Raw genomic sequence first — 16,778 nt, 5'->3', positions numbered from 1 at the left:
AAGACAAAATAAGTGAGACAAACCCTTGGGTCTTCAGGCAAGGAGGAGGTACCTGGTGAGGAGAGAGCGTTCAGTCAGAGCACAGGACTGGGGTGAGTGGACACTCGGTCTTACCTCTTGAGGAAATCCTCCTCTACCCCGGAGGACTGCCGGCCACCACAGTACTCAGACCTGGGCGGTTTGGAGTCTACAAAGGGACGAGAAGAAAAGGCCAATCAGCAGCACCCTAAGATCCACGAAGGCATGGAGGTCATTAGGAAAGGGATCAGGAGTGCACCCCCTGGATGGATGTGCCCCACGGACAGACACAGACACATCGTTGATCCAGCCAGTCTCGAGAGGCGCAGCCCAAAGGCCTGTCTGCTCCCTCACTCTGCGCCAGGACTGCTCACTGCATGGGGCAGGCAGCAGGCACAGTCACTTGAGTGCAGTGTTTCCAATCCATCACTCCTCACTCTACAATTACTTGGAATCTAGGTCATCTCCCAAACACAGGCCTGGAAGAGCTGAGGGAACCCACTGCTCTGCTTCATGCTCAAAGACAACCTCCAGGGTCTCTATTTTGGCAGCGGGGGTGGGGGTAGGGAGGCTCCTTAAATGTTTCCCTTAGGAGACCATTCTATAGATTTCTAACCCCGAATGTGGCAAACGCCTCGTATTAATGACATTTATCTATCACTTGACCTGCATCACCTTTAATATTACTGGGCTCTTAAGTTGTTATAGGGCCTACCTTTTAACGGCCATGAACTTGGTGATTTCCAAGCAAACCCAGTCCACTCATCTCTCCACCACTTGGTGACACTGAAGTTTTTGCTACTCCCCTCTCCTCACAGCCTTCACCCTTCCTGAACCACCTTCTGGCCAAAGCTCAACACTTTCTGTGGCCTTGGCTAATTGTCCTCCCCCTCCATCACAGGTTTCTAAAGCAGCAGCATCTAGGACTGCACAAAAAACCCGCAGAAGAACCAGGTTTTGTGAGAGAACATGTGAGGATTTGCTATTCCACTGCCAAGACCTTTTAAAGTGTGTTGAACTTAGAGGCTCTGGCACTCAACCCTTCAGGGAAGCACTTCCAAAAGTAATCATCCTATGTTTCTTGCTTTCAGGCCAGCTCTCACAGGAGGATGGGCACACCGGTGCTCTACCCGGCGAGGAGGGCACACCTAAGTGCTCCTGGGTAGCATGCCAGGTTCTCAGATGGGAATAAAAAATAGTAAACTATTAGCAAAGTGGAGACTCTCATCACATGTTTGCAACCATTTGTACACATTTTCTATTGAGTTGTCAAGATCTCTAAGAACTCTATATATTAGGACTGTTAATATTCTGTCATGTTAGAGTTCCCTAGTTTATCATTCATCCTTCATTTATTTTTTTTCTAAATCATCTAATTCCTTAGAGTTACCATTTCCCATTTTTCTTCTTAATTTAGGGTTTCTTGATGGAGTTGATGGAGTGCTTAGAAAGTCTACTTATTGTACTTATATGTACTATTATTGTACTCTTATGGCTTCAATTCATACATTTAAATCTTTTAATTCTTCTGACATTTATTTTGAGGTATGGTGTGACATAAGGATTTAATTTTAACTTCTTTTTCTAATCTTGTTCCATCACTAAAATGAAAGCAAACACCAATTTTAAAAGTAAAAATATCTTAAAATTAGTCAACTTCAAGACAGCCCATTTATGCTGACTATTCTTCAACATTCAGAAACTCAAACTCACAATCATTTAAACAGCAAAATACTTTGTTATAACTAAAACCAAATGACAAATGAACCACCATTCTTGCTCCTTAAACTGCTGAAACCTACCAAAACTGAGACCAGTGCTTCTTTCATCTTCTGAAGCTGACGCTGACGTGCGCATGTTAGATTTTGGCCTTCTTTGCTTACCTCATCATTTTCTCCCTCTCAGCAGTTAATCCAGTTTATTCAAGTGTACTGGGTTAAGTTAGAGCCCTCTTCAACCCCCCCCTCCCCCCCACCCCGCCAACTGCTAGAGATATCCTGAGGAGCCACCACTTTTATAAAGGACAAGAGCGTCTAGTGAGGGTTTCAAGAATCTCATTTGCCCCCTCAATGATAGATATTCAAAAAGATCTCAGGGTGGGTCCAAACCCAGGTACCAATTTGCTCGAATGCTCAGGAAGCCCTGAGGCAGACAATAAGGAGGCAAGCCCGTAGTGGGAATGGCTAGAGCCCCAGGCTGTTAAGGATACAGGCAGAGCTCTCTGGCCCCTGTGCAGAGGTCTGTAACCTGGCCTCTGAGCACTGCCCCAAGAGCTCCCCTTTCCTTGTACTTTGTACTCCAGAGACAGCAAATCACTTCCAGGGCCCCACACAAGCCAGGCTGTGCCACCCCTCTGGACCTATACTTACGCTGTTCACCATGCCTGAACTGCCCATCTACCATTGCTCTATCTTTCGAAATCCAATTTAAACATCATCTCTCCTTGAAGCCCCTCCCTAAAACAACAAGTCACTCCTCTGTGCTACCCTGGCCATGGGAACGCTCATAGTGCTGCCTCATCATGATGCATGTAACCTACAGGGCTATACATCTGGTTCCTTAACTAGAGCCATGTGTGCCGTAAGGGGGGCATTCCTGTCTACACACCACCATGCACCAGCACGAGGCACTTGTCCTGATCCCTGGCCAGCAGTCAGTAAACGCTGAGTGGATGGGGTATCTTCTACAGTCTTACAAACTAACAAGGAAGATTGGCAGAAAACACAAGTTGCAGGTGATAAATAAGACTCTGATTCTCATAAAGAGGTATTTATTGAATAGATTAACAGCTGCCCCAAAGACTGTCCTTATTTGTAATATCTTAATATTTCTGTACCTTATATCCCTTTTTAAATTGTTTCATTCCTTTGTGTTTGCTGAAAGTTGTCATTTGGAGAAAAGCACAAATTTCTTAATTTGTCATGGACCCCACAGAGGAGGGAACAAATGAGCTCTGAGGTTGCAGGAGAGGAACCCCTGAAAGGTACGGGGTGGCAGGCCTTGATAGAAGCCCAGGGTGGGGGCGCCTGTGTGGCACAGCGGTTAAGCATCTGCCTTCGGCTCAGGGCGTGATCCCGGCGTTGTGGGATCGAGCCCCACATCAGGCTCCTCCGTTATGAGCCTGCTTCTTCCTCTCCCACTCCCCCTGCTTGTGTTCCCTCTCTCACTGGCTCTCTCTCCGTCTAATAAATAAATAAATAAAATCTTAAAAAAAAAAAAAAAAAGAAGCCCAGGGTGAACTGTCCCAGGAGTCAGGTCAGGACCACCTGACATGAGTGCTCGGTTCGAGGTGCTGAGGTCAATGCTCAAGTCATCAACTCAATTCCCTTAAGCTGGCCCAATTCACATAAATCCCTATCACTCTTTGAACCATACCGAACAGTAATGACAATGCATCTCTTAGGGATCCTTAACAGCAACTTCCCACCTGAGTTACCAAGCCCTTTCACTTCATTTGTTACATACGGAGAAACTGAAACAGTGAGGGAAACCAGTCTGGCCCCAGTCACAGGCACTCTGACTAAATGTGCTGCTTGCATCAGAGCAGACAGCGTCTGTCATGCACGAAAGCCACACTCTTCTGAAAAGCAGTCATCAGAAAGGAGTTGCTTACATCATCCAGAGACAAAAAGGAGCCACATTAGCTGTCAGCTCTGTTCTGACAGGAAGGCTGCTTGTCATTCCTTTCGCACCCCACTATCGCCCTCCACAGAATCCCTGCAAGCCACCATACCTTTCTCTGGGCCTTTAGAGGTGCCAAATGTAGAAGGTGGATGAGCAGGAGAGGAAGCAGGCTGCCCCGCTTGGCAAGACTGGCTGGAATCCTTCATGCGGTTAACCACATTTTCAGACAGCTAAGAGAAGAATTGAGGGATGGGAAGAGAGGGACAGGGAAAAAGTTATATCACAGAAACATCTGGAAATGAAGATGCCCCTTTTTATCCATGCCCCCTGTTGGCTGAACACACCACTTCCTCCAGACCAACTTCAATAATATAATTCTACCCAAAAACCTCTCAAGGTGGCCCAATGCCTCGCAGATTAGTGCCAAAGCCCTGTCTGGATTCTAGGCTGACCACAGCATGACCCTGCTGGCTCTCCAGCAGTTTCCTTTTTTTTTTTTTTAAAGATTTATTTATTTATTTATTTATTAGACAGAGAGGGACAGCCAGCGAGAGAGGGAACACAAGCAGGGGGAGTGGGAGAGGAAGAAGCAGGCTCCCAGTGGAGGAGCCTGATGTGGGGCTCAATCCCAGAACGCCGGGATCACGCCCTGAGCCGAAGGCAGACGCTTAACGACTGCACCGCCCAGGCGCCCCATCCAGCAGTTTCCTAATGCTCCCTGCACACACCCTGCACTCCGTGGAATCACTTTCCTCACCTCCTCTGCATCCATTATGCTGCTCCTTGGCCGAGAACCACCAGCTGCCATCCAACCCCGGGACATCTCCACCTGTCCAAAGCGTCCCCTTCCTTTGAGGGCATCCCTGACAGCACCCAAGGTAAGCACCAATCCTCCCCTTCCTTTTCACTCCCATCATAACACAAGTGTGCTCTTAGGGAAGTACCATACATCCTAGCTGCCTCATCCTAAGGATCTGCAAACACCTCAAAGGCCGGGATGACCTCTCACTCCTCTCTGTATATCCCCAGTGCCACACACAGAGTAGACATCACAACACTGCTTGACTCATTCCACCACAGTTCCCCTAATGAAGACTGGATAACTAACACTTTCATTCATTTCAGAGGAAGTGAAATAGGCATGAGGGTGTCATAAAACAGTTTACTGAAATGAAATAGCAAGCTAGGGATAAACCCAGAGTAAAAACCCTTAAGAGTTCACTTCAGTAAATATTTATTAAGTACCTAATATGTGTAAGGCATCATAAAGCACAGTTGAGGGGAAAACGTTAAAAATGACTTTAAGACAAAAGCCATGAGCAGCAACTCCACTTTCAGGTATCCAGCCGAGAAAAGTGCTCCCACATGTACACAGCAGATATGGAGTAGCAAAAAAAAAAAAAAAGGAGAAAACATAAATATGCAACAATAAGAAACTGGTTGAAGAAATGATGGTATACACCCTTCTATGAAATATGATGGAGCCATTAAGAAAGAATGAGGTAAAACATGTACGACTGACATGGAAGGGTGTATGGGATATCCTCCTGATGTTTAAAGTCATAGAACTCTTTGTACAGCCCGATTTTGTAAAAAGAGATATGCCGTTGTAGAAACGCAGACATACAGACATAAATGTCAGTACGCGCATATGTATACATTCACAAATGTGGCCGTGCATTTGAATTTTCCACATATATGCGTGTACACAAACACACGTATCTGGTCAGAAGTGAACATCTATGAGGCTACAGAGGAAACACCATGGTTACAGCCTGCAAGTGGGGTCCCGGGCAGCCGCGGCAGGACTTTCACTTTGGGCACTTCTGTGTTGTGACTGTTTAGCATGAACATTTTTTAGCAACAAAAGATTACATAATAACTGAGTCCCTCTAGTATTTCAAATACCTAATTAACGACACAGGACAAGAGAAGATCAAGCGTACACAGCAGTGGAAAAGAACTGGGAATCCAGAGTAAGCCTGTATATCCACATTCAATTGACTGACAAGGGGCCAAGACAATTTAATGGGGGAAAGAACCCTCATTTGTTCTCTTCAACGAGTGATGTTGGTACAGCTGGATTTTAATATGCAAAAGAAGGACGTTCAACAGCTACCTCACGCTATACAAAAATTAACTCAAAACGGATCAGAGACCTAAATGTAAGAGCTAAGACAATATAATGGTAAATAAAAGAAAATATAGAGGTACGTCTTTATGACCTTGGCTTTGGCAGTGGATTTGTAGATATGACACCAAAAGCACAAGCAACCAAAGAAAATTAGATATTTTGGACTTCCATCAAAATTAAAAAGCTTTATGTACCAAAAGACAGAATAAAGCAAGTGAAAAGCCAACCTACAAAATGAGAGAAAATATTTGCAAATCATACATGTGACAAGGGTTACGAAGAATTCCCACAACTCAATAATACAAAGAAAAATAACCAAATTTTAAAAATGAGCGAAAACAAATCTGAACAGATATTTCTCCAAGAAAGATATACAAATGGCCAATACGCAAATGAAAAGATGCTCGATATCATTACTATCATTACTCATTAGAGAAATGCAAATTCAAACCACAATGAGATAGATACCACTTCATACCCACTAGGAAGGTTATAATCAAGTCAGATAATAACAATGTTGGCAAGGATATGGAGAAATCAGAACCCTCATACATTGCTGATGGCAATATGAAGTTCCACCGCCACTGTGGAAAACAGTCTGGAAGTTCCTCAAAATGTTAAGCAGAGAGTTACCATTTGATCCGGCAATTCCAGTATCTACTCAAGAGAAATGAATATATATAACCACACAAAAATTCGTACATGAATGCTCTCTTATCAGCATTATCCATAATAGCCAAAAAGTGGGAAGAACCCAAATGTTCATCAAATGACAAATGGGTAAGTAAAATGTGGTCTATCTACACAATGGAACATTATTTGGCTGTAAAAAAGAACGAGGTACTGATACATGTTACCAAATGCATGAACCTGAAACCATTATGCTAAGGGAAATAAGCCAGACACAAAAGGCAACACGTTGTATGATTCCACTTTGAAATGTCCAGAACAGGCAAACTTCTAAAGACAAAAAGTAGGTTAGTGGTTGCCTTGGGCTTGGTGAAAAATGTTCTAAAAATGATTGTGATGATAGTTACATATCCCTGCGAAAATTCTAAAAACCACTGACTTATACACTTTAAATGGGTAAGTTGTATATTATGTGAATCATAGCTCAACAAAACAGCTACAAATAAGAAGAGAGAACCAAGGACCAAAATGAGCAGTCCAGACAGGATGTCACTCAGCAAAAGCAGGGCATCCCACAAAAGGTACACCTGTGTGGGTTCCTAAGGGTGGGAGCAGGACTGGACAGAACAGATGCTACAGTGTACTGGGGGGGGATGTCTCGCACAGCACAGGGCAGGGCACTGAGAAAAGAGGCACAGTGAGAGAGCAGGGTGCCTGCAGCCCTAAGCTCATTTTGGAAGGTGTGGGTTATAAAGGTGCATCTGGATGAAGCCGGTACTGAGAGAAGCTTTGAAGTCAGGCAGAAGGGCTCCAACAATTGCAGGGCATTGCTGAAAGTTTCAGAGCAGGCAAGAACACAGGCTGTGTTCTTAGAGGATGACTCAGGAGTGCTACAGGGAGCACGTAGAATGGGCAGCAGGATCTTGGTCATGAAGTGACAAGGGCCTGCGGCACCAGCAACAGCGGTGGTGGCATGGAATTCAGGAGGCTTTTCCTGGCGCTGCCTCAGTAAGGAACAAAGGAGAGTGCAGAGTTAAGAAAAAGGAGTTTTGGTCTGTAGTTAGTGGGACAACTTGAGAACGCCAGGAAAAGGGAAATCAAGAAGAGACTATTTTGAAAAAGCAGCAAATGAGCTGGACTGTAGATATAAAATCTCAGATGAGAACAGGGAAAGAGCCCCTATGAGCCCGTTGGCTCCCTCCTATGACGGCCGCAGCAACTAAGACCTGAAATGAGTCAGTACTGGAACGCGGAGGGGTAGCTCCACGGCGCAGCATGTCCATTTCTTGCTCAAATTAGCCGCACAGAGGGCCAAGGTGGGACACCAGGTTGGATGTGGGGCAACAGCACGGCTGAGGTGGAATGCTCTTCCAGGCGGTGGGGACATGGACCTGGCACTCAACAATGAACTCAGGCTGCAGGGAAAGAAGATTTGGGTGTCCCAATGGTGTGCTGCAGCCAGCTCAGAAGAGCTGATTTTAAAATTTTCAGCAATTTTGCAAGCTGGTTGACTTCATGACAGTAGCCTGAAACTGGCCATGATGGGGAGCATTTCCACCACAGAAATGGGCAAATACTACACATCAGGGCCCTTTCTTGAGCAGAGATCTGGTTCTTAAACTTTTACCAGCACACCACGGGGCATCGCTTCCCTCCTCCCTTCATCTGCAAGTGGACTCAGTGAGATGTGCCAGTCCTCTGAGGGACGGGGGTGGGGGGCATGTGTCCTGAGGGAAGACAGCACTGGGTGGTCCTAGAATCCATATGGGTGTGGGTGAAGCATCAATGACACGTGTGATGTGCATGAAAGAGCAGCCATGCTGGTAATGCCCCAATCCCTGCTGTGGAAAAGGGTCATGTGATCAGGAAGAGCGTGCACTGCACACAGAGAGAGGACCGTCATAGTGCAGCCACATGGGGACCAGAGGAAAGCCTGGCCAAGGGAACCCACTTTCCTTCATCAAGTATCTGCTTATTAAGTATCCATTGTGTGACAGCAATGTTCTAGAAACAGTGGGTGAAAAGAAACAATAAAACAGCAGTGAAAGAGACACGGTCCCTGTTTCATAGAGCTTACATTCTCAGGGGAAGTGAGAGACAATAAATAAGGAAACAAATAATTTCACAAATTCTATTTCCTCCAACCTAAGACACCGTCAATTGTAAATCACACTGTTATTTTCTTTTAACCTAAAGAAAGACAAAAAAACACCAATGAAATTAATATTCCGCCTATTATATGATATCCTGTTCCAGAGATATTAAAACGTGGGTCTTAAAGATCAGTGAAGCACGTTAGGTGACAAGTACCAGGAAAGAATAAAACACGGCATTGCAGTGACGGGGGCAGGGGGGACAGTGCAGGAAGCCACAGGCACTGGGGAAGGCCCCTTAGAGGGGAGGACACTAAGGTTAATACTCCCGTCCCAAATGAGGAGGCCTTACTGACATGTTGAGATCATGGAGAAAATGATCTAGTGCCAAGCAGAGGCGCGAGTAAGTGCAAAGTCTCTGAGAAGAACTAAGTCTGGCACGTCCAAGTGCCTAACAGAAGGCTAGTGTGTGAGAAGGAGAATGGGACCAGATGACCAGGCCAAGGAGGCAGTCAAAGGCAAGAGCACAAGCCCTGGCAGACTGATGTAAAAAGCCCAAATCTGATCCAAGGACAAGGAAGCTATGGTGGGGTTCACAGGCTCACAAGGTGAGTCACAGGCTCTAATTTCCTCAGCCCAGCTTGGGGGGGCATCAACTGAACCACACCACTTGGTGAGTGAGGGGTTAAGGAAAACATTGGCAAGCTCTTGTTGGCAGTAGGAGATTGTAATATTTTTTAATGTTGCTACAAAATACAGCAAGTAATATTTTAATCAACAAATATACATATACACACAGTAGTCATGCGAGAATAAACACCATCTGGGCAATGCTCCCTGTACCAACAGAACCAGAATGGGGGCCTCCAGAGCCAGACGGGTCTGGAAGCTCAGCGCCAGAGGCCCACTGGTCACTGTGCCGTGAGAGGTGGCCAGACAGGATCCTGTGTGGTCAGGAGACAGAAGGCCACATCCAGAACAGTGCAGGGAAAGAAGAGCGCTACCTGCGCTCCGCCGTGTGGCCTGGACCCAGTTCTCTGGCTTCTCTGAGCATCATGTCTCTCACCTAAAAAATGAGGGCCCCTTGAGGCTGGACTGACTACATTGTACAGCTCAGAGGTTCAGTGCTTTGGGAGCAGAAAGGCCTGGGTTTGAATCCCAACTCAGCTGCTTGCTAACTACATGACCTTGGGCAGGGGACTTCTTACCTGTAAATCAGTTTCTTCATCTGTGAGATGGAAATAATTAAGGATCCAGACTGTGGGGCTGTGGCGAGGATTAAATGCAGCAATCTACACAGAGCAGTCGGCACCAAGTCAACAACCAATATTAGCTATTATGGGAAACGGCAAAGCAGCATTACAAATATTAATTATCACCCATATGAGGCACATACCAAGTGTGCGAAAATGCATGAACTAATCAATAACAGTAACAATAGTTAACAGCTGCCATGTGCTATAAACTGAGTGCTATGCTAAGTGTTCCACGTACAGCTTTGCGACCTTGAGCAGGTTTCTTCCCTCCTCTCCCATAATCTGCACAAAATTAAATTGGGCAGATTCTTTTTTAAAGCACCCTCTGGCTCTGACAACTGGTGACTCAAACCTGGACCTGCCCTCAGCCTCGAGTGATGTGAGGGCTGAGGAGCGGGCCTTGTTCTGCCTCCACCATGGCACATGTGCCTGATGCCTCCCCGAGTCTCCAGGGACAAGCTCCTCCCAGCTCCAGCCCACAACCCTCCACCAGCACTGTGGCCATGGGTGGGCAGGCCGCAGACAGCCCAAGTCAGGCCTCAATCGAAGGCACACGTGCAAAGAGAATTCAACACTGCCATGGTAACAAACACAGCCGGGAACCCAGGCCCCACTTCCTACCACTCACCACTCCATGATGGCAACCGAAACGCTTCCCTCACCCGAAAGCACTGATGTACAGGCAAGTTCCCAGAGAGCGGGTTAAGAGGTTTCTTTATCAAACCACACAGGTCTGTAAGTCACGTGGCCACCTCACAACTAGAAGGCTGGGGAGCAGGATGTTGCTTTACAAAACACACATGGGTATTCCTCATTTGTGACGGAAGAATGATGACAGGCGTGAGCACTGTCCCGCTGACCCAAAATCTCAGAGCAGATCAGAGTCACAATAGCTACCGGTTGTAATGGCCTCTACTAACACTAACCATGACATGCAGTCAGCACGCACTCTGCACAGACCCCCTCCTTAATCCTCCCAGTATGATGCCTGCTTTCCAGTTGAGGAAACCAAGGCACAAAAAGACTGAAGCACTCGCCCCCTTCTGGGAAGCTCCAGGGTGCGAGCCCCACTGCACAGCAGGCTGCCTGACTCCTGAACCACCATGCCAGCCAGCTGTGGGGGCAAAGGGACGCTGACCCTGACAAGAGCAGGGAGAGAGGCACTGGCCAAGTGGCACTCACAGGCAGGAGCGCCCCCCCAGAAGGGATAGCTACCAGCAAAGCAATGAAGGGCAGAGGAGTCAAGATTGCTAAGAGACGCCAGGGAACACCAGTCAGTCACAAGTAGGCCCAGCCACAAAGGGCACGTCCTGCATTTCCCTGCCAACCCTGCCTGAAGTCATGACCCCACCATCACTCCTTCCCTCGCTTCCTCGGCCTCATTTCTCTCACAGCACTGGCTGTTAGCCACGGCACAGAACACACATGTGACCACCTGCTTGTCATCACTCCCACCAGAACACAAGCTCCGTGGGGTTCTCTTTTGCCCTTGCTGTATCTTCAGGGCCTAGAAAGTTTCTGGACACCAGAGATGTGCAAATATTTGTTAAACACATGAACTAAAGAAATATTTATTAAAGGCCCAGGTCCATAACACCGAACTACTACAATGGAGTATGTAAGCTGTAACACCCAAGAACTTTGTACCCAAAGAGCTTATGGTCAGACATGGTTGGGGGGGCAGGGAGGCGAAACATGAGAGAACATGAGCTGCTAAGCCGTCAGGTGAGAGAAGCTGAGCTAGCATACCCAGGAGTTCTCCAGCAGGCGCCTAAGTGTCAGGTAGAAGGGAGACGGCCTGAGATGGGCCTGAACAGATGACCACAGACAAGGGTAGGAGTTGAGGGGTGTTCCAGAAAGGAAGGGCACACAGAAGGCACAGAGGGAGAAGTCTGAGGTCCGACTAGACTGAGCACAGGTCCATGAAGGAAGGAAGACGTGCAGGGCTGGCAGGCTCCACCTGGTGAGGGCCTTGAAGGACAAGATAAGGAGAATGGAATTTTTTCTGCAGTCAACTAGAAGCTGCTGACGCTTTCTAAGCAGGGCCTTGGTCACAATCTCCTCTTCACACAGAATAGCCTGGCAAAGCAGCTAGAGGGGCTGAAGTCACAAAGAGCTGGAGGCGGGGTCGCTGCCACAAGCAGTGCACATCACGAGCAAGAAGGCTAGAAGTGTCATCTCTGCAGGAGTCGGGGCGGGGGTGGTTGCAAAAGACTCCACACCAGTGAAGTATCTGGAGATCTGGCATCTGAATAAATGCACAGGGCAAGTGAAAAAAGCAATTTACCAAGTGGTATATGCACTATGTTCTCATTTGTGCTATAAAAAGGGAAAGAGGGTGCTTGTATATGGAGGCTTGGAAAAAGCCTGAAAGGATTCATGAGAAATTATGAACAGTTGGCATTTAAAAATAAGATGCACTTTGCAAGAAGTCTTAAAGGAAAAATGAGGGAAAGATGACAGCAAGGCCCAGGCCTGGCTCACTGGGGAGGGAGGCACCATCGCTGAGCAGAGCACTGCTCTGTAAGTGTGTGTGTGACATTCTAAATCCATTCAGGCAGCTCTGTTCCCCAGGCAAGTAAACACACTACATAGGACGCTGCAAGAGGTTGCCTGTGGAGAAAGAAATTACGGAATCCCTGGCATCAGAGTGCCATGGGGCAGACCAGAGAGCGGATGTCATGCCCCCCTACTCCAGAGCAGGGCAACAGAGCTCACAGCTGGGGCGGAGGAACTCAGACGTAGGAGTGGGGACAGGAGCTCCTGTTTAGAGATAATGATAGCAACAGCCTACCTAATATCCACTGAGCAAGCTCCCAGGCCAGGCCCCGGGCTAAACGCATTCCCATTGTACAGATGAAAAAATTGGAGTCAGGGAGGTGAGACAACTTGCCCAAGATCATAGGAAGTCTTCAGTGTCCAGGCCAAGACATGGATCCCAACCCTGGGCACCTAACAGAGATACCTGCACAAGTAAGGCAGGAGTACAGAGCCATGCTGACGTGGCAAGTAACCATGTTCTCAGAATGGCCAATTCAAGAAAAACAAAATATTTGCAAGTCATATTTCCCCCACTGATGCTTCACTGAGCCCCCGGGTAGGGAGGGGGAGGGGGAGCACTATGTACTCACACAACAGCCAGCCTACTTAAATTAGGAGAATGTCAATATGAAAACTAGCACTTTTTTAGTCTTAACATGTTACTCATCTAGACACATGGGCGAAGTAGCAGTGTGGGGGCAGCTTCCTAAGCATTACTCTTTACATTAGCAAATGCTTTGATGTTCACCAAATGAGTTCACAGCCCCAGCTCACTTCTGGGCAGGAGAGGAGGCATCCTCCTCAAGGAAGGGTGGAGGAGGTGCGGTGCAGAGAAGCAGCTTGCCCGAGGTTCTGTGGTGAGAAGGCAACAACGAGGCCCGCACAGCCGCGGCCAAGGCCATTCAGGGCAACATTGTCTGAGGATCCGCTGGGCGCCAGCAGATAAACTGCAGCTCACTACCCTCTCCAAGCTGGGCCTAGGGCTTCTCCAGTCAGGCTGAGCACCTGCGGCAGTTTCCAGAAGAATGAGCTTGCAGGAAGTTGAGTCTGTCAGTGGCTCCTGGTGCCTGGACACCGTCGTCCCCAGAGAGGCACTGCCCAATCTCGTGGTTCTAAAAAGATTCCTCTCCTTGCCTCAGGCTGTTGCCTTGGAGATTGCGTTCACTAGTCTTTCAGTTTTCTATGAGCTCAAATTAGATCCACCGGCTGCTCACCACAGATTTAAATCCCAGAATGTCAGAACAAGAAGAGCCCTTGGAGACCTCCTACATCGAGCGGGCCAAACACAAATGTCCACAGGCGTCAGGCAAGCGACAAAATTAATAGACTGGGCCTGGTAGGGAAAAAAAACAAAAACAGTGCAAGGACAACATGGTAGGGACCATGATGAAAGCATATGCCCCCCAGAGAGGGCAGCTATCTCACACCTCCAGGAAAATATCGCCATATGGGAATGTGGACCAGACTTTCAATTTTTTTTCCCCAAAGAGCTAAAAATTGAATTGATGTAAAGCCTCCAAGTTCTAAATGTTGGCAATCAATTCAAATTAATTAATACCACAAAGTTTCTAGACTTACGGGTTGGGGTGAGAGAAACCGGCTCTGGGCTGGGTACTGGGGACAGAAAGACAAACAGATGCAACTCCCGCTCACGGGCAGTAACGAAGGAAGCAAGGAACAGATCATTTCTGCCCTCACAGTAAGCACTGGGAGGTGAGCACAAAGTCTGCAAGACCCAGGACAGGACAACCCAGGGGAACAGAGTGACATCACAGAGGGTGCCTTTCAGAAGGTCCTGAGGATGACAAGGAAGTTAGCCAGTCGCAGGGAGATAAAATACTGCAGACAAAGGAGAACAGAATCACAGGCAGGGAAGCAGGAAGCAGCTCAGAATACAGCAGGAATAGGTGTCCTCCCGGCCATCACGTGCAACGAAAGGCAACAAGTGGCACCAGCACACAGAGGGCACCATGAGCCAGGCCCCAGAATCTGCCTTGAATCTAAGGGAGTGGCATAATTAGCTTTAACTCTGCATAATCACTGACATGGCCAGCCAGTAACGGTGACTGCTGCAGAGGACAAGACAGACAAAACAAGTGGGAAGTGAACTTCTTCCCTACGTGCCTCCTTTGGAACTGCCTGAATTGTAATACCATTTGCCTGAAGCTTATTCAAAAGTAAAATTTATGTTTTTGTTTTTTTAAAATGACCCTGCTAGCACCAGGAGGTATAGATTTGTGGGAGGCAAGTCTACTGGGAAAAAGAACAATTCATCAGATGGTCCAGGGAAGATGGAATGGACTGGAAAAAGATAAAGAGTTAGCAAGGATAAAAAGAGGCAAAAACAGAAATGGCTAGAAGGGAAAACGCAAGATCTGTCATTAAATGTAGAGAAAAAAAGGAATGTGGGACCCAGTTTTCTGGCTGAGGGGCTGGCTGGCTGGAGCCATCCACAGCATAAGAAACACAAGTGATTCTGAGGGAAGCAGAGGAGGGGGACGCAGGTGAGTTTCAGCGGATGTAGTGAATTACATGCACCCACGCGATGTGCAATGGGACAGCTCTGGGTTAGATATTTAGAATCCAAAAGTCAATAGCTCACAAATGAGGATGAAAGAGAACGGCCAGGGCCATGGTGCAGAAAGGAAAGAGGGTTCAACTAGGAAACATTCTGAAGCCTCCATCAGCTGCAGAGAAACAGGAGAGCCGGCAGGTTTGATCTGGAAGCCAGAGCTGCTGCAGAAGAGCGTGCAGTGACCCCCCACCAAGAGGTGGAAAAGGTAGACTGGAGACCCGAAGGATCAAAGATGCTTCTAGTGCAGCGTCTTTACCTCCCAAATGAGGGAAGTGACCCAAGATGAACTTAGTCAGAGTCAGAGTCACAACTATCCTTATATTTACATGACTTTATAGATTATACTTTTACAGAGAAAGATCTTCAACACCATACTGTGACACAGTGAGGGAATATTATTAGGATGGAATTTCATCTTATACACAGGTTATATTCAAAAGTCAGAAAGAAGGGAAGGTAGAAATCACCTTAACTCTTATAGTATTTAAATGTCATTACTGGTTACACTATAGTACTATTAGGCGAAAATTTAAAGGATGCTCAAAAAATCCTTGCAAGTTGCTAGATCTGCCCCTTAAGTACAGCATGGTTGTATGCCCAGCCCTTTCCTGCCCTTGAACACAGTGAGTTTGGGAACCCCTGAGCCAGGTGAATGGCGGACACTGCAAGTATCTACATGCAGGTACCTGAGTCTTCATCAGTCTTTAAGATGATCCTCTACTCAGCAGCGGAAGGGGGAAGGGTAGAGAAACTTAGAGTGCTCTGCTTCCCTGCGGAATTGGCTCCACTTTGTTTTCTGATACCTCACCATGTGTCGGATGTAATGTTTTGGAAGCATCAAAAAGAATAACACCTGGGCAAGCACTTAGCCCAGGGACTGGCACGCAATGCGGGACAGCAATGCTTGCTGGACTTGACATCTGGATCCACACGCCACTCACAGAAAAGCTTAGGGAACTTGGCCATCCATTTCCTGACTTTCCAAGTTGGCATTTCCTATTGTGGCCCCATTAACTACATTCCTCCAAATGGTCAGCCAGACAGAGTGTTAAAGCTGGGGAAGTCCGAGAGGACTTGTGATCCAACTCCTTCAAGGCACCTATGCTAAACAGGTCCACCTTGCATAAAAGAAGACAGACTTACTGCTTTGAGTGTCAGAGCTCAGGCCAGGTCTGTCTTTCTTTCTTTCTTTTTCTTTCTTTCTTTCTTTCTTTCTTTCTTTCTTTCTTTCTTTCTTTCTTTCTTTCGAGATTGATTGATTGATTGATTGATTTGACACACAAAGAGAGAGAGAGAGCACAAGCAGGGGGAGCAGCAGGCAAAGGGAGAGGGAGAAGCAGGCTTAGGCAGCCTGATGTGGGGCTCAATCCCAGGACCCTGGGATCATGACCTGAGCCAAAGGCAGACGCTTAACTGACTGAGCCACCCAGGCATCCAAGGCCAGGTCTTTCTGAGACACTTTGTTCACCACGCTGCCTCTAAGCAGTCAACTAAGATGAAGGACGTAATACAAAGATTTATTTATTTATTTGAGAGTGAGAGAGAGAGAGTGCATGCAAGAGGGGGGAGGAGCAAAGGGAGAGATGCTTTCAAGCAGACTCCATGCAAAGCACAGAGCCCAAGGTGGGGTTCAATCCCACGACCTATGAGATCATGACCTGATCAGAAATCAAGTCGGACACCCAACCAACTAAGCCACCCAGGTGCCCCATGAAGGATATAATGTAAAACAGTATGATAGGGAGCATCAACACTCATGCTGAGATTCAAGAAGCGTATCACTGGGCAATACCAAGGTGAAAAGGAAGTTTACTGCATAAAATGGAACAAGTTTGTATTAAAGCTTGGATGTAAAACAAACAGAAGAGTAAAATTCTCATGTGCAGTTGCCAAAGATCACCAACTTG

General features: G+C 47.1%; 1 protein-coding gene across 4 annotated transcripts in view; it reads right to left on the bottom strand.

Moving 5' to 3' along the window:
* CHCHD6 (coiled-coil-helix-coiled-coil-helix domain containing 6) overlaps positions 1 to 16,778 on the bottom strand; it is a 238,127-nt gene that overhangs the window by 214,685 nt on the left and 6,664 nt on the right. For all 4 annotated transcript variants that reach the window (XM_045812277.2, XM_087866707.1, XM_087866708.1 and 1 more), the window contains exons 2-3: positions 3,752 to 3,872; positions 115 to 187 (exon numbers count right to left, since the gene is read on the bottom strand). In XM_045812277.2, coding sequence (XP_045668233.1) covers positions 115 to 187; positions 3,752 to 3,872 — 194 coding nt within the window. The remainder of the gene's footprint in view (positions 1 to 114; positions 188 to 3,751; positions 3,873 to 16,778) is intronic.

This window comes from Ursus americanus, chromosome 14 (genome assembly GCF_024610735.1).
Source record: "Ursus americanus isolate L20-20 chromosome 14, mUrsAme1.1.p, whole genome shotgun sequence".
Classification (NCBI taxonomy): Eukaryota; Metazoa; Chordata; class Mammalia; order Carnivora; family Ursidae; genus Ursus; species Ursus americanus.
Note: the sequence above shows the minus strand (reverse complement) of the source record. Positions and strands in the feature narration are given on the sequence as shown.